The sequence below is a fragment of the Dromaius novaehollandiae genome, chromosome W (genome assembly GCF_036370855.1).
Source record: "Dromaius novaehollandiae isolate bDroNov1 chromosome W, bDroNov1.hap1, whole genome shotgun sequence".
Classification (NCBI taxonomy): Eukaryota; Metazoa; Chordata; class Aves; order Casuariiformes; family Dromaiidae; genus Dromaius; species Dromaius novaehollandiae.
In genome coordinates this window covers 43,940,522-43,961,718 of record NC_088130.1, presented here as the reverse complement: position 1 = coordinate 43,961,718, position 21,197 = coordinate 43,940,522, and the positions used below count along the sequence as shown (strand labels likewise).

General features: G+C 37.6%; 2 protein-coding genes across 20 annotated transcripts in view; both read right to left on the bottom strand.

The window, feature by feature from the left end:
• LOC112987059 (ankyrin repeat and death domain-containing protein 1B) overlaps positions 1-5,971 on the bottom strand; it is a 34,172-nt gene extending 28,201 nt beyond the window's left edge. For 2 of the 5 annotated variants that reach the window (XM_026106744.2, XM_026106743.2), the window contains exons 1-2: positions 5,498-5,970; positions 932-1,035 (exon numbers count right to left, since the gene is read on the bottom strand). In XM_026106744.2, coding sequence (XP_025962529.1) covers positions 932-1,035; positions 5,498-5,573 — 180 coding nt within the window. In that variant the 5' untranslated portion in view covers positions 5,574-5,970. Of the gene's footprint in view, positions 1-931; positions 1,036-5,444 lie in introns of all 5 variants that reach the window. The other 3 variants (XM_026106745.2, XM_026106742.2, XM_026106746.2) reach the window with 3 other exon arrangements.
• Positions 5,972-9,622: 3,651 nt separating this feature from the next.
• Positions 9,623-21,197, bottom strand: part of LOC135323432 (DNA polymerase kappa-like) — a 37,248-nt gene continuing 25,673 nt past the window's right edge. For all 15 annotated transcript variants that reach the window (XM_064500593.1, XM_064500596.1, XM_064500595.1 and 12 more), the window contains 7 exons: positions 20,902-21,068; positions 18,770-18,802; positions 16,265-16,361; positions 14,825-14,996; positions 12,990-13,946; positions 11,741-11,792; positions 9,623-11,602 (listed from right to left, as the gene is read on the bottom strand). In XM_064500593.1, coding sequence (XP_064356663.1) covers positions 11,518-11,602; positions 11,741-11,792; positions 12,990-13,946; positions 14,825-14,996; positions 16,265-16,361; positions 18,770-18,802; positions 20,902-21,068 — 1,563 coding nt within the window. In that variant the 3' untranslated portion in view covers positions 9,623-11,517. The remainder of the gene's footprint in view (positions 11,603-11,740; positions 11,793-12,989; positions 13,947-14,824; positions 14,997-16,264; positions 16,362-18,769; positions 18,803-20,901; positions 21,069-21,197) is intronic.

Below are 21,197 nucleotides of genomic sequence, written 5' to 3'. Positions count from 1 at the left end.
CTGTTGCTTTCTATGTATTTATAGAACTATGTAATGATTGGGAACATTATCTTTGTTCAAGGTAACTTTACTCAAAAGAGTTCTTCGTCTCCCTCTTTTTTACAAACAAACCAAGGAAAATAATTGTGCATCCTTCTTGACTCCCACTGGGGAAAAATGCAGGTGGGCATGGGAACCAAGTTTTTTCAGACGCCATGGTTAAGTAACATTAGGATGTTCATGCTTAGATGATTTATACATAGCCATTGAGAGCAAACTGTTCTCCATTTCTCATAACTCCCTGATTAAATACCAAGACAACTGAAATGTTGAACTGCCTCTAATGTGGAACAGGAACTGCATTTTGAAACAGTGAAATACACTTCCTCAGATTTTAGGCCTAGAGCTAGTATCAGTGTAAGATATTGTTGTTAACTTTTGTTAACTATTGTTAACATTGTTAACTATTTATGGCAAATCTGAACTCTGATCTCAACCTGAAGACAAAAAGACACGGGAGAATGCTCCTATGTTTCCACACACACTGAACAATAGCATTTCACTGGCATTTTAAATCTCTAATTTTAGCAGCATAAATTCATTCTTAAAGTGTCTGTGAGGTTAAGTCTCCCCATTCTAAAAGTTGGGGAACTTGGGACAAAGAAATTAATCATCCAAGAGCACAGAGGTAATATTAGAGCAAGGACCACAATTCAGAAGTCCTTAGTTCCCAATTTTATGCACAGACAAATTCAAAGGCTTGTGAGCTTTGCTGCATGAAGTCCCACAGAGTCTATTTGGACGCATGAAATACTGCTTAACCAGATTCTAGAAGGGGATCCTTAGCTTCTTCACCTTGCAGCTGACTGCACCAGTTACACCAGGATTCCACTACACAACCCAACATGGGTCACATTTCAGACCACTGATCTGTCAGATACTTCATACTCACAGTATCTACAGCATTTATGTTAACATTCTTTTTAAATAATTTTTCCATGGTTTCCAAATTGTTCATTTTAGCAGCATACTGAAATTCTCTCTCATCTGGCAATACTGTGAAAAATGACAAAAAATTTATATTACTAAAGAAATAGCCATAACAAACTTAAGTGATGATACTGTTCTTACCTTCTGTTATTTGTCCCGATTTAATATTTTATGTGAATCATTTGCTTCTCATCATAGAATTGTTCCAGGATTGCATTTTTTCCTCTAGAGACATCTGGCTGATATTTCTAGTTTTAAATTTTAAGTGCAAATAGACTCTTCACAGCACAAAGTATTATTATTGCTCATGGTAATGAGAGTTCATTTATGAAGCTCCTGCTGTCAAAATGGATCCCAATGCATTTTATGAATATAACAGCCAACAGTACAAACTACAGAATTAATTTCATATCCTTGGAAAAAGTTGCTCTGTTTTACAACAGAACACATCACCAAAATACATAACAATGTATGCAGGTAACCGAATGGTACAACCCAACTGAAACAGCAGGAGGTTTACAAGAAAAAATCTGGCCAGAATGTGTAATTTACTATTCGGCCAGGACCTTCCTTTAATGCCTCAACCCAAAACAGAACATCTGTTTGGTCAACTAAAGTAGCTACAGCATGCATTTGTACTGCTGTAACAAAATACTTAACATTTAGTTAACTTTGGAAAAAGGAAATTACAGTGTCTGATAACCACTTTAGCTAACCTGGAAGTCAGAATATTTCTCTATCAGCATGTTCTACTTTAACATTTAACACTTGGATGAAATTAGGATATTAGTTGCCAGAAATGTTATCAGTTACTCTTAATTTACTAGCATATCACAGTCAAAAAAGTTAATCGCTTAGCTTTCAGACCAAAATACACTACAGAGAAGCTATCTAAGGATGCATTTATGCAATGTTAGCAATAAAGAGGACAGCACTATCTATTGAACTAGAAACTGCAACAACCATTTGTTCCTTAGAGAGATCTCATGCGAGTTCTGTCCTACTGCATTCTGTCTAAGTTTATTAACAGCTAATGAGAATACAGCTTGAGGCAGTATGACTGCAGAGCATACTAAAGAAAATCAGCATGGCATTCACTTAATTGCATTTTACACATTACTCATAATTATAATCTCAGTGGGAATAATCACAGTTGTGCTGCACAAAGCAAGCTAAAAATTAAACTGGACAGATCCAAAGCTATGTCCAGGCTTTCCCATGACACTATCCACGTGCCTCAAACAACAGAAGCATCCTCCCAAAACTCTACTGAAATCAGAGAACATATTATTCAGCCCATTTTACAAAACAGGGGCCAAAGACCAAGCGAATAACAAAAATGCACATATACACTAAATATTTAAATAGTAATATTGCTATAGTTATGATTATTGTCTTAGCTTTCAAATATTAAAGGCAATATCCTGCTTTCCTTCAGTTGAAAAAGTCACCTAGCTTTCACCAAAACAATGTCCTGTTATTACAAAGAATAGTCACAGGAGATCAGGTCAAAGGTCCATCTGCATGAACATCCTGCCTTCAACTGCAGCTGATAGAAGATGCCTTGGGAAGAGCATAAGAACTGAACACAGTGGTAGTAATATTTCCACAGAATATTTGTCCAGATTCATGCAAAAATTCTAACCAGTTACCCTTATGCATATGGAAAATTCCATTTCTTCAAATTCACCATGTCTAATGTTTGCAAATTTTCAAACAAACTGTATGTAAAGAGTCTTCCATAAAACTCGCATCCGTGACAAGGAGTGTGACTGATAACAGAATCAGGGTTGTGAGCAGTGATCTTTGCAGAATATATGCCTCACTTGTAGTTTTCATAGTCTACACCCATAAAGAAGTACCTGCCAGAGGTTTCCACCATCTTGGTGTCAAACATAGGTAAACCAGTGGTCACAAGATACCTTGTTCAAAGAAAATCAGTGGCAAAAATGTAGGGCACCAATTAGCTGTAATTGGGTCTAGTCACAATTAGGCCACATCCATTCCCAGCAGTTGCTGACAAGCACTTGCACATGTACCTTACGTGAAGGTGCAGAGGCAAACACTTGCAACTCAGGACATTCAGGAACAATCGCAATAGACTACTTACGCTGCCTTCAAGGAACAAGAGAAAGCAGTGTGTCTTTACTTTATCTGCACTGGAGAGTACAGTTTTGCTGTAGTTCTGAAAAGAAATTAGTGATTGCTCTTCTCTCTCCTGTTCACCAGTGATGAACCGGAAGCACACAGCTAAAAAGACGACTTTTTGCTCAGGGTATGATGTTTTCTAATCTCTCTCTTAATAGCTCTTAATTCAGGAAGTAAGAACAGCAGCATTCCTGGCACACTGCTGCGCTAACTTTCTGCACAACCTTTTCCTATTTCTGCAAAATGCTTTTTCCATGCATAAAGTTACAAAAGCACAGAACTGTCAGACAACAGATTTATGGAAGCTTTCTACCAGAGCTGTGGTTTCCAGAACTTGGTGTTCCTTGCATTATTAGCAATCACTCTATTTTCAAGTAGCAGCAGCAACACATAATCCACTTGTGGCTGTTAATTCTTTTTGTTTTGTTTTCCATGGCTTCATACAAAATTTTTGGCTCACTGATCTACAGATTTCATCAAAGTAACTATATTTCCTTTTCAATTTTTCCTTTTGAGCTAATTAAAAAGTTATTTTATCAGCTGATTTCATCTGTAGACAGTCCTGTCTACAAAGAATACATAGCAGGATTTAACAATGTGTTGACCATCCCAATATTCTTCCTCTCTTGGAAAAGCAAGGAAGTAAAAAGATGCAGAAAACTAAACTGTTTAACCCTCTTCAACAGAAACTCAAGCTTTGAAATATCTTCAGTTTTTCTGTTCTCGTATTTAACTGTTATTTCAGTGTAAATGGCCTTGATCCTCCTTTCAGTAATACAACAGATAAGAACAACTTCCGCTGAAGTCAAAGCATGATCCAGATATTTCAGTATTCAAAAGACAGAATAAGTTGTTCATACAGTAAATCATTTTTTTCCCTCCTTTCTTGAATTTCCTCTTGTGGTATCCACAATATGAAATCTCTCTGTATCTTGAAAAGAACATAGACTAAAACAGGAATTTAGATGGGCTGAAGAGTTCTGAAGAGGGAAAATACAAAAATAATGACAACACTATATTCCAAGTTATTTTCACTCTACAGTTTCTAAAAATTAAATCATAGTTAACATTTTTGATAACATTTTTTCTCCTTTCAAAATTCTCTCCATTTTCATGCTTGTTACTGACAAAAAAATGACTAGAGCAAAGTGGTTATATCTTTAAATCACAGGAATCTTTTTCTAAAATAATCGTTTTCCAATTTAAAGAACTCATGGGAAAACTGTCTATTGAATCTTACAGTGATATTTTATTCATATATTTTCTTCTCTGCTCTCATCAGCCTTCTTTGCAAATCTGGAAACAGGAAGCATGACCCAGAACAGAGCCTGGTTATCACACTAAGATCACAGAACATGGTCACAGTACAGGTTAACAACTACCATTCAGTTCCCACAAATAACCCATTTGCACTATTTGCAGCCCACGCTGTAACAGACTATTCTTCAACAAACTGATTTGCAAGGTGAAATATGGAGTCCACAGTCACTGAGTCATGCCACTGGCTTTCCTGAGACCAGGACTTCCTCCCCGCCCCAGGACTAAGGGCCTGAATCAGTTGGGCTGTTTACACATACTAAACATCATGTATGCGACTGTGACTAACCCTAGTGAACACCCTCAGACAGTTTCAGGAGTGAAGTGGAAGTGGGGTGCCGGACAGTTTGCCGGACCAGGTTCTTGGAAGATGGACATACCAAACCACAACTGCTGATCCCATGTCTACCAGAGCTGTAGTAATAAAAGGTGCTACATATACTCGTTGCTATTTTTTACTACATATAAAACAGGTCATGTTTCACTTCCTTTTGTTCACAACTCGTTTTCATCTTTGCTTGTGACAAAAGGGAGATTCAGATGGACCCGACAGCACTGGCAACCCTGACCTCAGTTTGTGTGCCGCCTTTGCTGCCGCCCAGACCTCTGTCTCTGGATGCAGCCTGTGGCTCCTTGTCCCTTTACACTGGCCGAGGCCTCAGCCTGACCAGGAGTAAATAGTGGCCAAGGGCAGCAGCAGCCCAAACCCAGCTCTGCCCGTCTGCTTCCTCGCGTATTTCCCCAGGACACCAAAGCACAACAGCAGGTCTCAGACACGACAGGGGCCTGGGGAGAGGCAGAAGCAGAGCTGCCTACATGGGACCGATTGCTCAAGCGGGTGAAGGCGAAAGGAGAACCCTCCTCCCAGGATGACACCCGTCACCAAGCTTAACAACTAGTGATTTTAAAAAACATCTGCTCTCCCCCCTCCAGCCCAGGACAGGAGGCACCAAAAGCCCTTTGGCTATTCCAGCTGTTCAATTCCTGGAACACCACTCTGAGTTACTAACTTGAAGCCAGGCCTCGCCTCAGTGCCCGTGCCGCCCCAGCCCTGCGCACTCACGACTGTCGTGGCTGGCTGCTGCAGCTGCCTGCCTCACATCCTCCCTGAAGCCGAACAGATCGCTCAGCCCCTTCATTGCAGCCTTCAGGTCCTCTTTTTGCCTCTGACGGAAAGGGCCTCATGCAGGTGTGCTGAGGGAGGTGCTGGGCATTTGCCTGGGGTGTGTTTTCCCTGCTGCACTGAAAAACCGGTTCTAGGGTTGCAAATTGAGCCAAGCACGCCCAGGCAGCCTGCGGGCCTGGCAGCGCTCCCCCAGCACCGGCAGCACCTCCCCAGCATGCCTGCAGCACTGCCTTACACCAGCACTTGGCCGCAACGGCCTGAAGAGGGAAGGGCGAGCAGGAGCTTTAGGTATTTGCTTCAAAAGCCAGTGGGGACTAAATACACGGAGCTTTTGACATTAGCTAGGCAACATGCCACCCTTGCACAGTCCTCCCATAGCACAGAGCAAATTAAGCTGTTAGCCTTGGGACCAAATAGCAATTTACACATACAAACACAGGCACAAAGAGACAACCACAAAGACGCATTTAACCACCAAGAGGCATTTACTTCTGCAGCACTTCCCAGTCATCACACAAATGAGAAGCACTTTTGAAAGCAATGTCACAAGAAAACACAAGTGTGGATGCACACACGGGTGCGTGTGCTCACACAGTGGATCCTATAGCTTGCGTGGGCCCCTAGAGCTAGGGAGCTTTGTTACTAATTGCAGGGTAGTCATGGAGCTCTGTGCAGGCTGAAGGGCATTTTCTTGGGAAATTCCTCTTGGAGTTACTCTACCTTAGCCCAGTGTTAACTGGATCAGAGAGGGAGACTGCCTCTGTGCCCCTTGCAGGCCTGACTCACTCTTGGGATGCTAGAGACTGAGGTGCTTCTGGCAAGAATTATTTGGGGCAGAAACATGCACATAAGTAGTATTATCATGACACAGTTAATTTTCAGGTAGATGATACTCTCTTTTGTCCAAGTCCAATTGAAATAGATACATACATCGCCAAGGTTGAGTTTCAGTGAACTGACATCTTCTTGAGACCTATTTAATCAGAGAATTCTCAGCTTGTCTTGAAATTCCAACTCCACTATTACTTTTGCCTACTTAAACCAGCACTGATATTTCATTTTATGTAGATAATGGTCACCTCAGATTATACCATTGTCTTAACTTCTAAAATTATTAACACTATAAATAACCATGGTAACTTTAATCTGAAAGACTTGAAGTAGTTTGTAAACCAAACTAATCTGGATACAAAACTATTTGCTCAGATTCTGCTTATTGCACATAAATGGATTTCATAGTTCTTTTCTCCTTTCAACATTTTTGATACTGTCAGGCTGTGATGTACAATGTTCTTTACATGTGGTACACCTACGTTTCATAAGACAGTTTTTATCAACTGTACTCTAGTAGAGGAACTTTATTCAGCTGAAATATCAGTGTGAAAATAAACCCTGTGTGGCAAGAACAACTAGCTGCTTTAGCCATATGGAGATTTTGCTTTTACTCGCTTCCTGTGAGTCAAATGTTCCAGCACATCATCTTAAGAGGAAGAGCTTTAATTTTTTATGGGAACTGAACATGTAGTATGGGCCCACTGTTCGCAGTATTAATGCTCTTTCCCCACATGAAAGAAAAAGGACAACTTTAGAATTATTAGATTCACATCACACAGCTGACATCAAAGACATGATAGATCTGCAGCCTCAAACATAACCAGAGTTGCAGCATGAACCTCGAAACGAGGAACATAGTTGTACATATAGCCTGGAAACACCGTCTATCAGTTTCAGGTTCTAATTACTATCATACCGTATTATTATTTCATAGCTTATCTCTGTTCTCTTATTAACTTTTTCAGCTGTTTTATATACTCAGACTTTGCAAATACTAAGTTCACTGCATTCTTTATACTGCTGACCGCAACAGTGACTCTTTCAAAAGGCCCCAGCAACTTGCAGAAAAGACTGATGAGGAAACCACCCATACCAGACGGCAGAGCAAGGGACTACTGGAACATCTTCCTCACTTTTCTTCACAGGTTGCTCTCTCCCAGGAACCGAGAACACCAGGAATTCAGAGTATTTGTTAATATTGGAAGATAACAGTAATAATAAATACATAAATAAGTAAATCCAGTAAGAAGAAAAAAATGTGAAGTGAGACAAAAGCATGGCTGGAAATAGTGCATTAAGAAAAGGGAAGAAACAAAGATTAAGTCTTATAAAAGGAGGTGAGACCTGAAGCTAATGTCATGGCAGCAAGTATTAGATTTTAATGAAAAACATTAAATTCTGTAAGATTCTGAATCAACTGGCATATAAATTGTCATCCTGTGCAACTGTAGCACCCTGTAGTTACACTCTCCCCCCCCCCCCCCCCAATCTCTTACTGTTACAACTAGACTAGCTGCTGTGGCTTGCCTTTCAAGCGCTCATTAGGACATTTATGGAGAAGCCTAATCTCAACTGGTGCTGCTGCATACCAACGGAAATAAGAAGAGATATGGTAGAGATCATACAAAACACTGGCTGGACAACAAACCAAGGGCACCTGCAGGCTGCTCCCTAGGCTCACTTGCAGGCAATGTGACTCTTGACAACTACGTTGATATAATCGCTTGCTTGGCTCTGCATGCTACAACATAAGAGACAGAGGAGGATGTTATAAACACGGCCATAATTCCAGTAAGAATTAAGCTACTGACAGAGTGATTCCAGCCCAAACTCTGCCCTGCTGAAGTTCCTACCTGTAGAATTATTGTCACTTTAAAGATCAACTTCAGGAGCTTTGAGAACAGCATAAGCAACAGTTTACCTATATTCCCAGTATGAAGAACTGGACGTTTTCCAAACCTCCAACCTTTCCAGATATAAAGAATCTATCAAACTCCCAGGTCAGACAACTAATAAACTTGAACAGAATGGGTGACTCTGATATCCAACCACAGTAAGACATTCTACAGACAGATAAATGAGGCTATTACTATAGACAGCAGCAAACAGATTCAACATGAAAATGCTATTCTGTAAGTTTTTATGTACTGGTGATTTACGAGATAAACTCAAACGAGTCTTCTACTGGTCAGGGAGAGGCTTGTCTATGACTGTCCTAGTTACGTCAAGCACATACTCCTTAGAAAAAAATGCTCTGTGGCCACGCACGTTGTCTGCATTTCTCTTCTTCAGACATGGTAGAGAGAAGATTGTTAGATCACAGAAGCATCATCCTTTTCTCTGTCATATATAATTAGAAGAGAAATTCAAGATGATATATGTATACACCCACCGTAAGTAACAGATACTCACACTACACTCAAATTCTCATCTGTTGCCATCCTACCTCATTCAAGTGCTTCAGAGCAGTTGTCATTAGCACTGTTGATTTAGTAAATGTGGAACGGCTCACACACAGGAATAACCTATACCGTAAGTTAGACCCAGGCAAGCCATAAAGAACTTTCTGGATGTTAATGAAAGCAGATTCTAAGTTAAGGTCAGGTATTACCAATGTAACACACAGGTATTATATACATACACATACATGTGCACTGAGAAAAATGCAAGACAGAAAATATTCACTTGCACAGTTTTCTCCGTAAGGGTGGGGGAAGAGGGGGGAGAATAAAGAAAAAACACACAAAACATGACAGAAAGTTATGACATTACTTAATCCTGCACTGAAGGCCTCCTTCAGATAAAAACACTAATTAAGTGCTGTATAACAACTTACATGGAATAAAAATAATGCTTCTGTTTCAAGTTGTAATAAATATTTTGCATGGAAAACATTAAAACAATTTCACCAGGAATCTTCTGTAAATATACAGAATCACTTTTCTAAAAGGTAGTAACATTTTATACACATCTCAAATATGGACATTTCTTTCTTTAGAATAATACTGTGAGTTTTATTTCTATATTAGCTCTAAGATACTCCACGATTTAAATTTTCAATACTCTAAGATAACTCTATGACACTTTTGTAGAGATGATAAAATAACTTCCTAGGCTAAGACAGACTTACTTTATTTGTTCAAACATTTACAGTAGGGTTTTTTTTGTGCAAGTAATGCACAAATAAAAATCTAAATTTGAAAGAAATACACACAAACAAAGGGAAGATAATAATCACATTTTACATGTTTAATGAATCAGACGTTATCATGTGACAGTGAGGTACAGCCCAGCATCTAGTGTAACAGTCAAATAATGACTTAAGAGACAGCATACAGACAGATGTAGGCTAATTATGGGACAGATGTTCACTTTCTAAACAGCAGTGGCAACTTAAGCTATTGCTCCCCCAGTTGCTTTTATGTCTCTCCAACCAAAAGTTGCCATCCCCCAGCTCCATCAGCAGGACAGCACATGCTGAATGCTCACTGACCTGCTTTAGACAAAGTCAACTGAGCTAGCTTACACAGCAGCCTGAACCAGTCCAGCTGATTTGGTCCAAAGCAGATTAGGGAGCACTGACATGAATTCAAATGACAGAGCTGTGGGCATAGCGGCTTCTGGCAAATGAGTAGAGATGAGGAGGTAGAGACGGTGAATTTTTAAATCATTCCAGCAAATTGGGAAGTGAAGAAGCAGATTCTGGACCTAACCAGAGCATCCAGAACAGATCACGTACATATTTGTTTGGAAAGGGAAAAAAGAAAAACCCCCAAAAAACAGAAAAATCAAAAACACAGAGTAATCCCAATACAGTTAAGCAACAAAACAGATGCTTTTATCACCACCATTTCCTTAAAGACTATGCAATTTAAAAATCACTTCATATTTTGTCAAGGGCTCGTCATTGTTTGTATAACTTTAAGAAGTATGCTACCATCATAAATTATTTGCTTGATAAATATTATTTAATTATAATAAAATATCTACAAATAAGCAATCTGGTGTGAAGAGGAAAATATCTTAACAGAATAGTTTAAATATTTGCACTTCACAGCTTTCCCCTTCCACACACGTACTTATAAAATAGAGTTTATTAAAAAATACAAAACACTTTTCAAAGAGAAATATGAGTAATAATAAGAAAGTTGCTTCATTTCAGCATCATGAATATTTACATGTCATTCATATTATTAGTACACTATAAGACTTTCTAGAGTGAATTTACTGCCACTGAAAGGTATCGACTTGACAGTTCCAAAGAAACCCAAAGTTCTCTGTCTCTTTTGAAAGGCCAAGGATCAAACAGTGTACATCTGACTAACGTAGAGGCATCATTTTCTCATCAACAGGTTTATTACATTTTTTTTAAATCCCTGAAATCATTTTGTATCTCATAAGACTGAGCCTGTCAGGGTTGGCGCATCACCTCTAATTGAAATAATTTCCAGGGACTACAGCGGAAACTTGCCTGAGCTCTGAATTCTTGCTTTTTTCCTCTGAAACTGCAAGGCCGACCATTTTTGTCTCAACTGAGGTAACAAATGTTCATAAGAACTGAAATCAGGAAACCCACCTCTCCTTTACTATAACACAGCTGATACCACAATTCGGTTTGGTGCTGAATTGCCAGAGAAAGCACAAGCCAGAGTCAGTACATCTGTCACATGCAACACAGCACCAGGCCTGGCAGAGATGCTAGCACGGGTCTGCGATGAGGGCCCTCACGTGAGCCCAGCCTGGCACCCTAGCTAACGATGCCTGCTTGCTCAGGCAGTTGCCCTGCCAGCTTGCTCAGAGGCAGCTCTAACCTCCCTGCTCTGTCTGTCGAACACCAGAGACAACCCATGAGACTGCTGGTGACTCCAACAAAGGAGTTTCACATTTTCAATGTAAACAAACAAAAACTAAGTGCTAGCAAATTTTCTCAGAAACAACTGAGAAAATTGTATTATTCTCAAAAAAATTAGATGACCTCAGTTGTCTTCTACCTCAATCATCATCTTTTTATACAATCGTGCAATGACTTCGAAGAGACAGTCATCTGACTCAAGCCTACCACTGATGCTAAGTTAATTTGCAGTCATGAAACATTATGAAATACTTCATACATTGCTATATAGTCATTTAAAAAACATTTCAATTGTATGCTTGGAATTGCTTGACTTGGCCTTTTTTGATACTGACTGTGAAGTTGCAAGTCCAGACCTAAAGTTAAAGAAAAAAATAAATAAATAAGAGGGAAACATGCACAACACATTCACACAACTTTAGAAAACTGAATAACTTGATAGCATTATTATTTTAAAATAAGAGTTGTGTGATCAGTTTCCAGAAAACCCTTACCTTTTTGCTCCTTGTGATGGATTTGTACACTGTTGTCCTCTACTTAAACTTCCTAAAAATAATTGGGAACAACCAAAATGAATTACTTATACAGCAAGAATGCTGTGGAAAACGCATGCCTAGCAAAACTTTTAAAAGAATAGTTCCAGGTAAAGCTTTTCCTTCCCATTCTTTTCTGACGTATCTGAACTCAATCTCTCTCAAGAAGTAGGTAACATTTTATTATCTGCAGTTTCAGCACTGCCAGTTACAGTAACATATTTAAAACAGAAAAAGCAGAAACCTTTAGTTATTGAATTTTAAGGGATTAATTTGAACGCTATTGCAGTTTCCATAAATATTTCAGTAGAATGTAGTTGATTTTCAAGCTGGTTATTGAAAACTATGTTTTTAAATTGTTTATCCTTTAGGGGAAAAAGAATCTTTACTAACAGGAAGATTTTCATTTAAAACAAAGCCTGTCTGCACAGCTAACAACAATACTGCTTATAAAATTTTCCTTGTAAAAGATTCATATTGTAAGTCTTAACTGTGTTCTAATAATTTTAACACATTAGCATTTTAATTTTATCTTATTAAGCTCCCAAGCTAGATGAGAAACAAGGCATTTTAAGCAGCTACAAAAATACCCATGCATGGCCTCTAATCTTGTCAAAAAATTCTTCATTGTCATAACCCCCAAATTAACTCTTCACCAAAAAGAGAAGCCGCTTGAGTAAATATGCTATTGGCTTGGCATGCTACAAGTGCAGTTATGCGATACATTTATTGGTGGAAAAAAAAAAAAGGGTTTGCAAGTTCCTGCCTTTATGCTTTAGTTCACAACCTCTTTGTTTTTGCCAACACATTACTTAATGGAACTTTTCTGTCATCTGAATGAAATGATCCAGGTTAAAAACATTTTCACTGATAGAAATTTCAGAGTGACCTTACAAACATCTTTCTGAGCATGGTTGGGGGGATAACAACCATGGGATTGGACAGAAATGAGTAGTAATTCCTACATCACCTTCACCACAAAAGAAAATATACTGTGTAACTACCACCTCATTCATAAATCTAATTTGTCATTGAAAGGAATTTGGTATTTTTATTTAAAACGATTTACTTTTACACAGACTTTACTCAAATTAATTTGTGGCAACAATCTCAAAGCCCTGAAAAGTTCAAAGTATACAATAAACAAATTATTTTTATTACACAAATAAGTAATTTGAACAATCAAATAAATCTTAATGTGCATACTCACCAACTCTGTTTGAATCTTCTGTATCGTAAGTCTTAGTAGGACAATCATTTTTTTCTGTCAGCTCCTGGATAATGCCTTTATTTAAGCAGATATCCACATGTCTATTAAATGACATAAGACTAGTGGTTTTCTGCTCTAAATTACAAACTGGACAAACAAGAACATTGTCTTCTTTGGCTTCAAAGAAACAGGATGAACTAGTTTCTTCTGTATTCTCAGTCTTTTCAGGATGGTCTGTACTCTCCAGAGGAATTCTTTTGGGAAGAAGACACTGTTTTATACACACATTTCTAGCCATAACACTGAGCTGGCTAGGCTGTCTTTCTTCACGAGGTTTATCAACTACTATCTGAGATAATTTTTCTGTGCTATTGCTAGCAGAGTTGCCAGATGTACTTGCTGACTGGCATGTACCTGCCAACTGATCTGTTTTATTGTTCTGACATACCTCAACATTTTCATTTTTACAGTATGGAAAAAAGTTAAATGTATTTTCTTTTGAATTCTCATTCTTTGATATTTCTACAGTATCTTTAACAAGACCCCCAGCAAGACACTCATCAATATGTCTGTTAAGCTCTTCCAAATTACTGCTTCTTTGCTCCTCAAAACAAACAGGGCAGGTGAAGATCTTACACACAGTAGAATTCTGTATGGCTGTGACTTCGTCCGTTTCTTCCACAAAATTTGTGGATGATTTCCTATCACAAAAGAGCTGCTTATCTACTGTTTCATTTAGAAGAAGATCCTCACTGTTTTGTTGCCTTGCAGCTCGCTTTTTATCAAAAAAACTCCCTCTGGGAGTTGCTTCTGAATTTTCTGTGCAGTATTCTTGGTTGGATTTCCCTGGCCCAAGCTTAAGAAAACTGATATCTTTTCCTGATTTTAGAAAACTTTTAATGCTTTTTTGTTGGTATTTCTTCTCTTCTTCACTTAGAAATCCCGATACTCGTACACCTAATGATGAAAAACAAAAGTTGCAATTTATAATACCGATTTTATGAAATTTTGATATTAGTACTTAATGAATACCTTTCTCAGGTATACAACCACTCGATAAAAGTGCACCTGAACTCTAAAGAGAAGCTATACTACCTGCAAAGGCTGACAGCGGATCACAAGATCCATACAACTGTATTATCACGCCTGAAGACCTGCCCAATTCTATCATTAATTTCAGAACCCATGAAGTATTAACTGATTGCACTATAATGGGAGGCTATAAACTTAATAGTTATGTAGAATGAAGTCTGAAAGATAGTTCTGCATGAAATTTTCCCATCAAAATATTTTTTCCTTCAGCATATTTTAACAGAACAAATAAGTTTTATATATCATTGGATGGTTCAAATAGAAAAATGTATAATCACTTGAAGTATGTGGATCTTAGAATCCAAACATACAATTTATTTCTGCAAGAAATCTGGTAGCTTCTGTCAAAACACAGCATCTTCAAGTTAGAAGCACTTTTATTTAAGGCTTTTGTTTCTAAAAGCAGTTACAGACAGAAGCTAGTTGCTGCTGTGGAACAAAGCAGATTTAAATGCTCTTTTAAGGCAGCAGAATTAAAGACTGCTATGCATTAAGTTTTTGCTCTCATGCTGACCTGTACATTGGTCCGGGGGTAACAGATGGTAGGAAAGATACAACCTCAGATAGTGAAACAATACTGAGTCACTATTTAGCACTCCAGAATTGCTCCACTTTGCAAAAACTACCAGAGTAATGGAAAAAGGATAAATCAATTTAGACTAATTTTACTTCAGAGCACAGGCTACTATCTTGATACACGGTAAGTTCTAACTCTAAAAAGGAAGAAGTTTAAAATAGTATACCCATAAGTCTTATCCGTAAAGGATGAGGAGAAACAGTATCAATTTCTGTTCCTAACAAGTCTTTAGCGACAGCAAATATTTCCTCCTCAGTAGAAACAGAAGATGGCACAGTTGAAGCTCTTGTTTTTACTTCAAAATTCACATTCTTCAGCTTCAGGGTAACAGTTTTACCCTACAAAAGAAAGTTAAATGTATACCACATGGCACAGAAACAATTCTCATGTAGCTTCTATAAAGGCGTTAAAGCCATAATCAAGACTCTACCCTTATTTGGGTATGGCAAGGGGCATTGCCAAGGACTTGTCTGTAAAATTCTGCACTTGCTCCTAAACTGCTGTCAAAGCCAAATTCTCTAAACTGGTTCATTTGGCTATGGTCCCCAGCAGACCATCTGCCAACAGTGCATAGTCAATACATTTCATGCTCTGGCTGCAGCCAGAACTTCTCTCCCTGCCTATCACAAATATATTTCCCAACCTGGGCACTTTCAGCACCAGTTATCTCAACCTTGCTGGGAAAATGAGTAAGGATCCTTAGGTGATATCCAATGAAGGGTCTGCTGAAAACTTCCTCCTGCATGGTGCTATCAGAACAACACATAGCACCTGTACACGTAAATGCACATACGCAATTCAGTAACCACACAGTAATTCTCAGAATTAGTATTCTGCTAATCTTTTTTTTCAAATATAAATCCCTTGGCAACACTTTCAAAACCATTTGTGTCACTTAGCATGTCCATCCAAACGTAAATAAATGGTTTGTTCCGGTGCTTTTGAAAGTTTTCCCTTTGTCCTTCACAGCCAATGATTTCCCTTTCTACTTGTTATCTTTGGGGACAACTTTTTATGGCTGAAGATGGCTAAACAGAATTTTTTCAGGTCTTGAATGTTATTTCTTGCTTTACCATGAAGACCTCTATAGAAAATATGAACTGTTCTTTCCAAAGAATAAACAGAAATTGGGGGAGAAGAACTACAGAGACTGTTCATACCATTAAATGGTATGAATACCTTTTCAGCAAGTGTAGGACACATGAACTTTTTAGAATTACATTATAGGCTATCAACTGGATCCATCCATCCATACAATACATGACAGAACACAGTCCTTTAAACACATCAGAATTAAATGGTTGGCCAGAGCACAGGTTCCACTCTTTTCTGCAGCTTTATTTGTATATTAGCATTGCTTTCTAGCAAAAAATGTCTTATATGCCAAATATCTTGGTGAGTTAGTTTAAGTTTTCACAGATATTATTAAACAGCCATCTGAGCAAAATCACATGTCTGTCTAAATCATGTGCAAGTTAAAGAATGGAATCTTTCGAAGACAGAATGCAGGGTAAGATGCTGCTGAAAGCATTCACGCTAACACTGCACTTAAACTTGAGTGCCAAGTGTTGTCTTTCTGCAAGTAAATAGAGAGTAACATAAATACCTTAAGTCCCTCTTTCTGTAACTCTTGAGCCAGGTCTCTACAAAGTTCTCGACACAAGCTGTACTGATCTTCTGCTATGTTAATTTCACTGAATGTTCTAAGATAAAGATAAGATTTTTTTCAGTATGAATCCTCAAATTTATTCAGTGACTGCTATCTAAAAAATATTTTTTTAACACTTGAACAAAACTACATCAGAAGAAGGTTGTATGGATTTAAGTGTTGGCTTCAAAGGCAGAATGAACATTAACGTGAATATTATACAGAAAGATCTACACCCATGTATTTAAAAAAAGATCGCAACCCCCTCCAAATAATTTGGCATTTCAACTTCTCATGCAGTATTTGAAAATGTATCAGATTTAAGCTCATTAATGCTTAAATATTTACATGAGAGAATACTAACACCAACTGAATTCATGGAGCCAGCCAAGTCATTTGTATATGATCTCCTTTGTACAGTGCTGTGTAACATCAGAAGAAAGAAAGGATTAAAAAGTCAATCTCTGAGCCAAGTAGCAGAAATAAATAATGCAGATGCTAAGAAAAAGGTTGCCAGCTAGGATAATTATGGCTAGCCTCAGAGGAGGAAAAACTAGCTTTCTGCCAAAAATATTGCTTACTGCCTTCCCAAGAGATCCTTAGCAGGGGAATTACAAGTTTTTCTTTTTCGGTGTATATCTGCCTTTCAGTAATAACTGGAGAGGAAAGGTGACCTTTAGCCAGTAGTGGTTTTAAGGGAAGCTGGTAGCAAAACTGATGTCTGCCAGGTGCTTTTGGGAAGGTCTCACAGATCCACTGTTTCATGCTAGCCTTTGTATTTAGGAACAAGAGGTCCCTAAACTTGTGGATATCACACCTCTAAGTAACATTCAGGTTTACCTGACTGTATTGAAAAGTCACCCCCTATTATGATTCGCATTCCCCTAAGAATGGTTGTAGGTTGCCAAAATAACTAAGGATGAACATTCTACTGTGGGTTCTATAACATTATCAAAGTGCTATAAATTATCCAGCTAGTGGTATACACTGCACAAGGGTGCAGTGATTGGCAGCATGGCAATGCTGCAGTAATTGGGAAGCTGTAAAAACAGTAGTTTTGAAAGGGGCAGGATAGAGGGTGTTGTTGCAGGCCCATCTCTTCCCCCCATACAACTAACTGTATAATTTAGCAGCTCATCTACCTCACTGGTCTAAACCCATCTCTCTCAGGCAGGAGAGATGAAGGGAAGAAAGACAGAAGGGTACAAGAGGCTACCCAGATTATCCATCTGCCTCCAAACTAGCACACGACTACAGCTCTGTATTTCTCGGCTCTGGTGGCACCAAACCTTCTAGGGCTTGCTTAGGCGGCCCACAACTATTCTGTTGCATCAGAAGAAGCAGATAAGAAACAACAACAGGGAAGAGAAGGCATCAGATTTTTCTCAATTTCTCTTTGAAAAATTGAAGGATACTAAGCAAGAATGGGGAGAAGACATGGAAACTTTCAAGAAGATTGCCTAAGCTTGTGAAGTTGTAGCTATGATCTCAAGCATGAGATTATACTGGGACTATGCAAACTGGGAAAATATAGGCTGGGAAAAGAAAGAGAAGACATGAAAGAAAAAACATTAGAAAGTGGCTGGTAACCCAGAAAAATATCTTGGCAAAACTCATCACAGGAAGTCACATATAATGCGCTTACCTTGGCATAAAATAGAAACATGCCAAAAAACTATATAGACTTCCAGGTTGTCTGTCATGATATAAAGCCCTTTGTGAGGCAATGAGATATATCTGTCAACTGTATACGGAAAAGTATATGTCATCCATAGAAACGAATACTGATGTCCTGTATTCATTAAATCAGGTGGTAAAATGGAAAAGACCAGGGGTGGGGGGTACATAACAGTCTTTAAACACACAAAAAGGTTTTGCAAAGAGGGAGGAAAGAAACTGTTCCTCAGGTCAACCAGGGCTTAACTTAATGGACTTAACTTGCAGCAAGGGTGCTCCAAATCAGATACTAGTTAAGCAGATTTATCCTAATTGCAAAGACAACAAAGCACTGGAATAGCTTATCTATGGGAGTTCTCAGGTTTCTCTAGAAATCTTTTCTATGATCTTAGGACTGCAGATATTCCTTTAGAATGTAATCAGAACAACAACAGTAAAAAACTGGAACATATTAAAGACATTAAACTAGAACATACAAAATATTCAAATCCTTATATTCCCATTGTATATTATGGCTTAAAGACCATTTTGATGCATTAAAGGCACTAGGAGAAGCAGATAATGAAAAAACAGAACAGATAAATAGACAGGAGTAACTCCATAAAATTCTGAAGGAAAAAAAATCGGAATTAAATTTGATAATCTGATGTAGTGAACTCACTGAATGTGCAATTAGCTTTTTAACACAAGCAGATACATGGTAAAGTTATTTGACTAGAAAAACTTTACACTAGTTGGTATTAAGTAGGTTTAGTGATTAAGTAGGATTAGTGATTAAAGGCATACCTTTCAGTGCTCATACTTTTTCTTTCTCCATCCCTTTAAAAAGAAAAAATATTTTATATACTCACTTTATTTAGAATTACTGTCTTTTTAAGAAACTCTGAGTCAAACAACTGTGTCTTAATAAGTAACAGCAACCCTTCCCATAGTCTGGATATTAGCTTTTTCTACAAATCTTGTATATCAAGTTTAAAGAGAGTGCAAAAAGGAAACTATATTTCTTCATAAAGCTTAATCTACTATAGATGAAGCAGAGTCGTAGAATAGTCACGGATGTCAATAAAAATTTAAAGTTTGTAAAATTACTCAACCTTCTCCATTATTAGGAGTCTGCTGAGTTAAAAACAAAGCTAACAAAAACAAATTACAAATCCTATACTGTCTTATCAAGCTATATACTGTGAAGTACTTTGATAAAAATCCTAAACATACTATGAATGTTTAGGATTCTTTTCCGAGGGATTCATCTGAGGGATTAGTTTGCTTTCTTTCTTAGACTATCACCCTTTTTAAAGAGGATGAATAGGTTTTTTTCCTCATATTTGTTTTGTTCTTTTAACTGAGCATCCCTTAACAATTCTTCTTTATAAAAGGATTCCCCAGATTTTCTTTTTAATTTTTTTCTGTTTATAAGTACAAGAAATAACAAATTTGGTATGCTCACATTTTCCTAAAAGAAGCTGGTCAAAGACAATGACCGTAAGATGAAACATTTACTGATGAATCAGATGCTGATATGTTACAGGCTTGCTTTCTCCACTTTAAAAATGACCAAAATCAAGTTGGTGCAAATAAAAATCAATTTCTTAGCCAATACAATTAAAAACATTTTCCCCTTCATTTTTTGAAATGCTTCTATTGTTTTTTAAACATACTATGAGATTTCCCAGACTAGACAACACCTAAACAGGGTAAACAAAGGAAGAGAACACACTGATTTTTAAAGAATCATGTAAGGTTGCATTATCAGAACAGAAACAAATATTTGGACAACCCTGTTTTATCTCGTGGCAAGTCACCTTTACAAAGTCAACCTTTCTGCATATTTTGTTTCAAGTTAAAACTTCTGAAAAGGAAGAGAAAAACCCATAAGATTTGTGGTAATACATTAGTGGCCTACAAAATGCTAACTCTATATATTATTTTGCAGTTGAATGAAAAATGGAAGATCAACCCTTGTCAGAGAAGTAATAGAAATAATATGGAATAGGTTTTTCTGAAGTACTTCAGACACTTTGGAACCTAACTCCTAATGAAATCAGACCAAAGTCTCAAATTACTTTTAAATAGAATTTCAGCACTTTTGAGAGCTACCTGGAAGCAGTATTTGAGGAGGGAATACTCAAAAGAAAGGACTCAGAATCCTTAATTAGGACTCTTGGTTACTTAAGACAGCAAGATTTTTGTTTGTTTAAGAACACAACAGAGTTGCACAATTGTGTTCAGGGCAGTCTTAGAAGTGATGCATATTATTGAAAAGATGTATTCACTAGTACGAATCATTTCCCCCCTTCCAAACAGGAGGCTAAAACCCATTCTGATACTCCAATAGTATGACCTTCAAGGAACAGACAGGAAGAAGGATATAAAAAATCTTCAGTTCTAAGTCCAGGAAATTCACAAATTGTTATTTATGTTATTTAATACACACATAAACATGAAGGGAGACAAAGAATTGAAGTTACTTCCAATAGAAGTATGAAGATCAGACATCAACGTGAATGTTAGAATTATATAATAAAGAGCAACAACTGTTGCTCTTAGGATCTTTGCTTAGGATAAATAACTCATTTCTCATTAGTTATTTTAGTAATTATGAGGTTATCTTAAACAATACTAACTTAATTTCTTGGTATACACTTAGGCGCAGCTTGTCCGATGGACTTTTTGGATTTCACATATTAGACATGGCTGTTACACATAACGGCCAAATATTAAAAAGCCAAAGTTTTTTTATCTTACCTGTAAGTATACTAACAACACAAGCATAGCCCCAAAACTATTAAAAAATATATATATTAAATGAGACAAATTTGCGTATTTGTTGGGTTTGACAGTAAAATGCATAGTATGCAACACACACAAGAAAGCGTTCAGCAAACTGTAAATGCATTAAAAAAAACCCTAAAACATACTTTTCCAAATGTGTTGAGCCCAAACCAAGTGAGACACCCAAGAAATTATGCCAAGATGTTTCAGAAAAAAGAAGAGAAAGCAGTGCCCTCTGCTGGTAAAGTTCTGAGCAAGTCACAATTCCAAGGGCTTTTAACATCTTCTCTGTTACTTTTCCTATACCTGGCACCTGAAAAAGAGTAAGTATCAGTAAGCTGGAAACTTCCCGTTTGTAGATTCAATATCTAGACAATTTAAATCAATCACTACTGGGCAGATTACCTAAAAAAGGTGTATTTCTTCAGTAAAAATCTTGCTT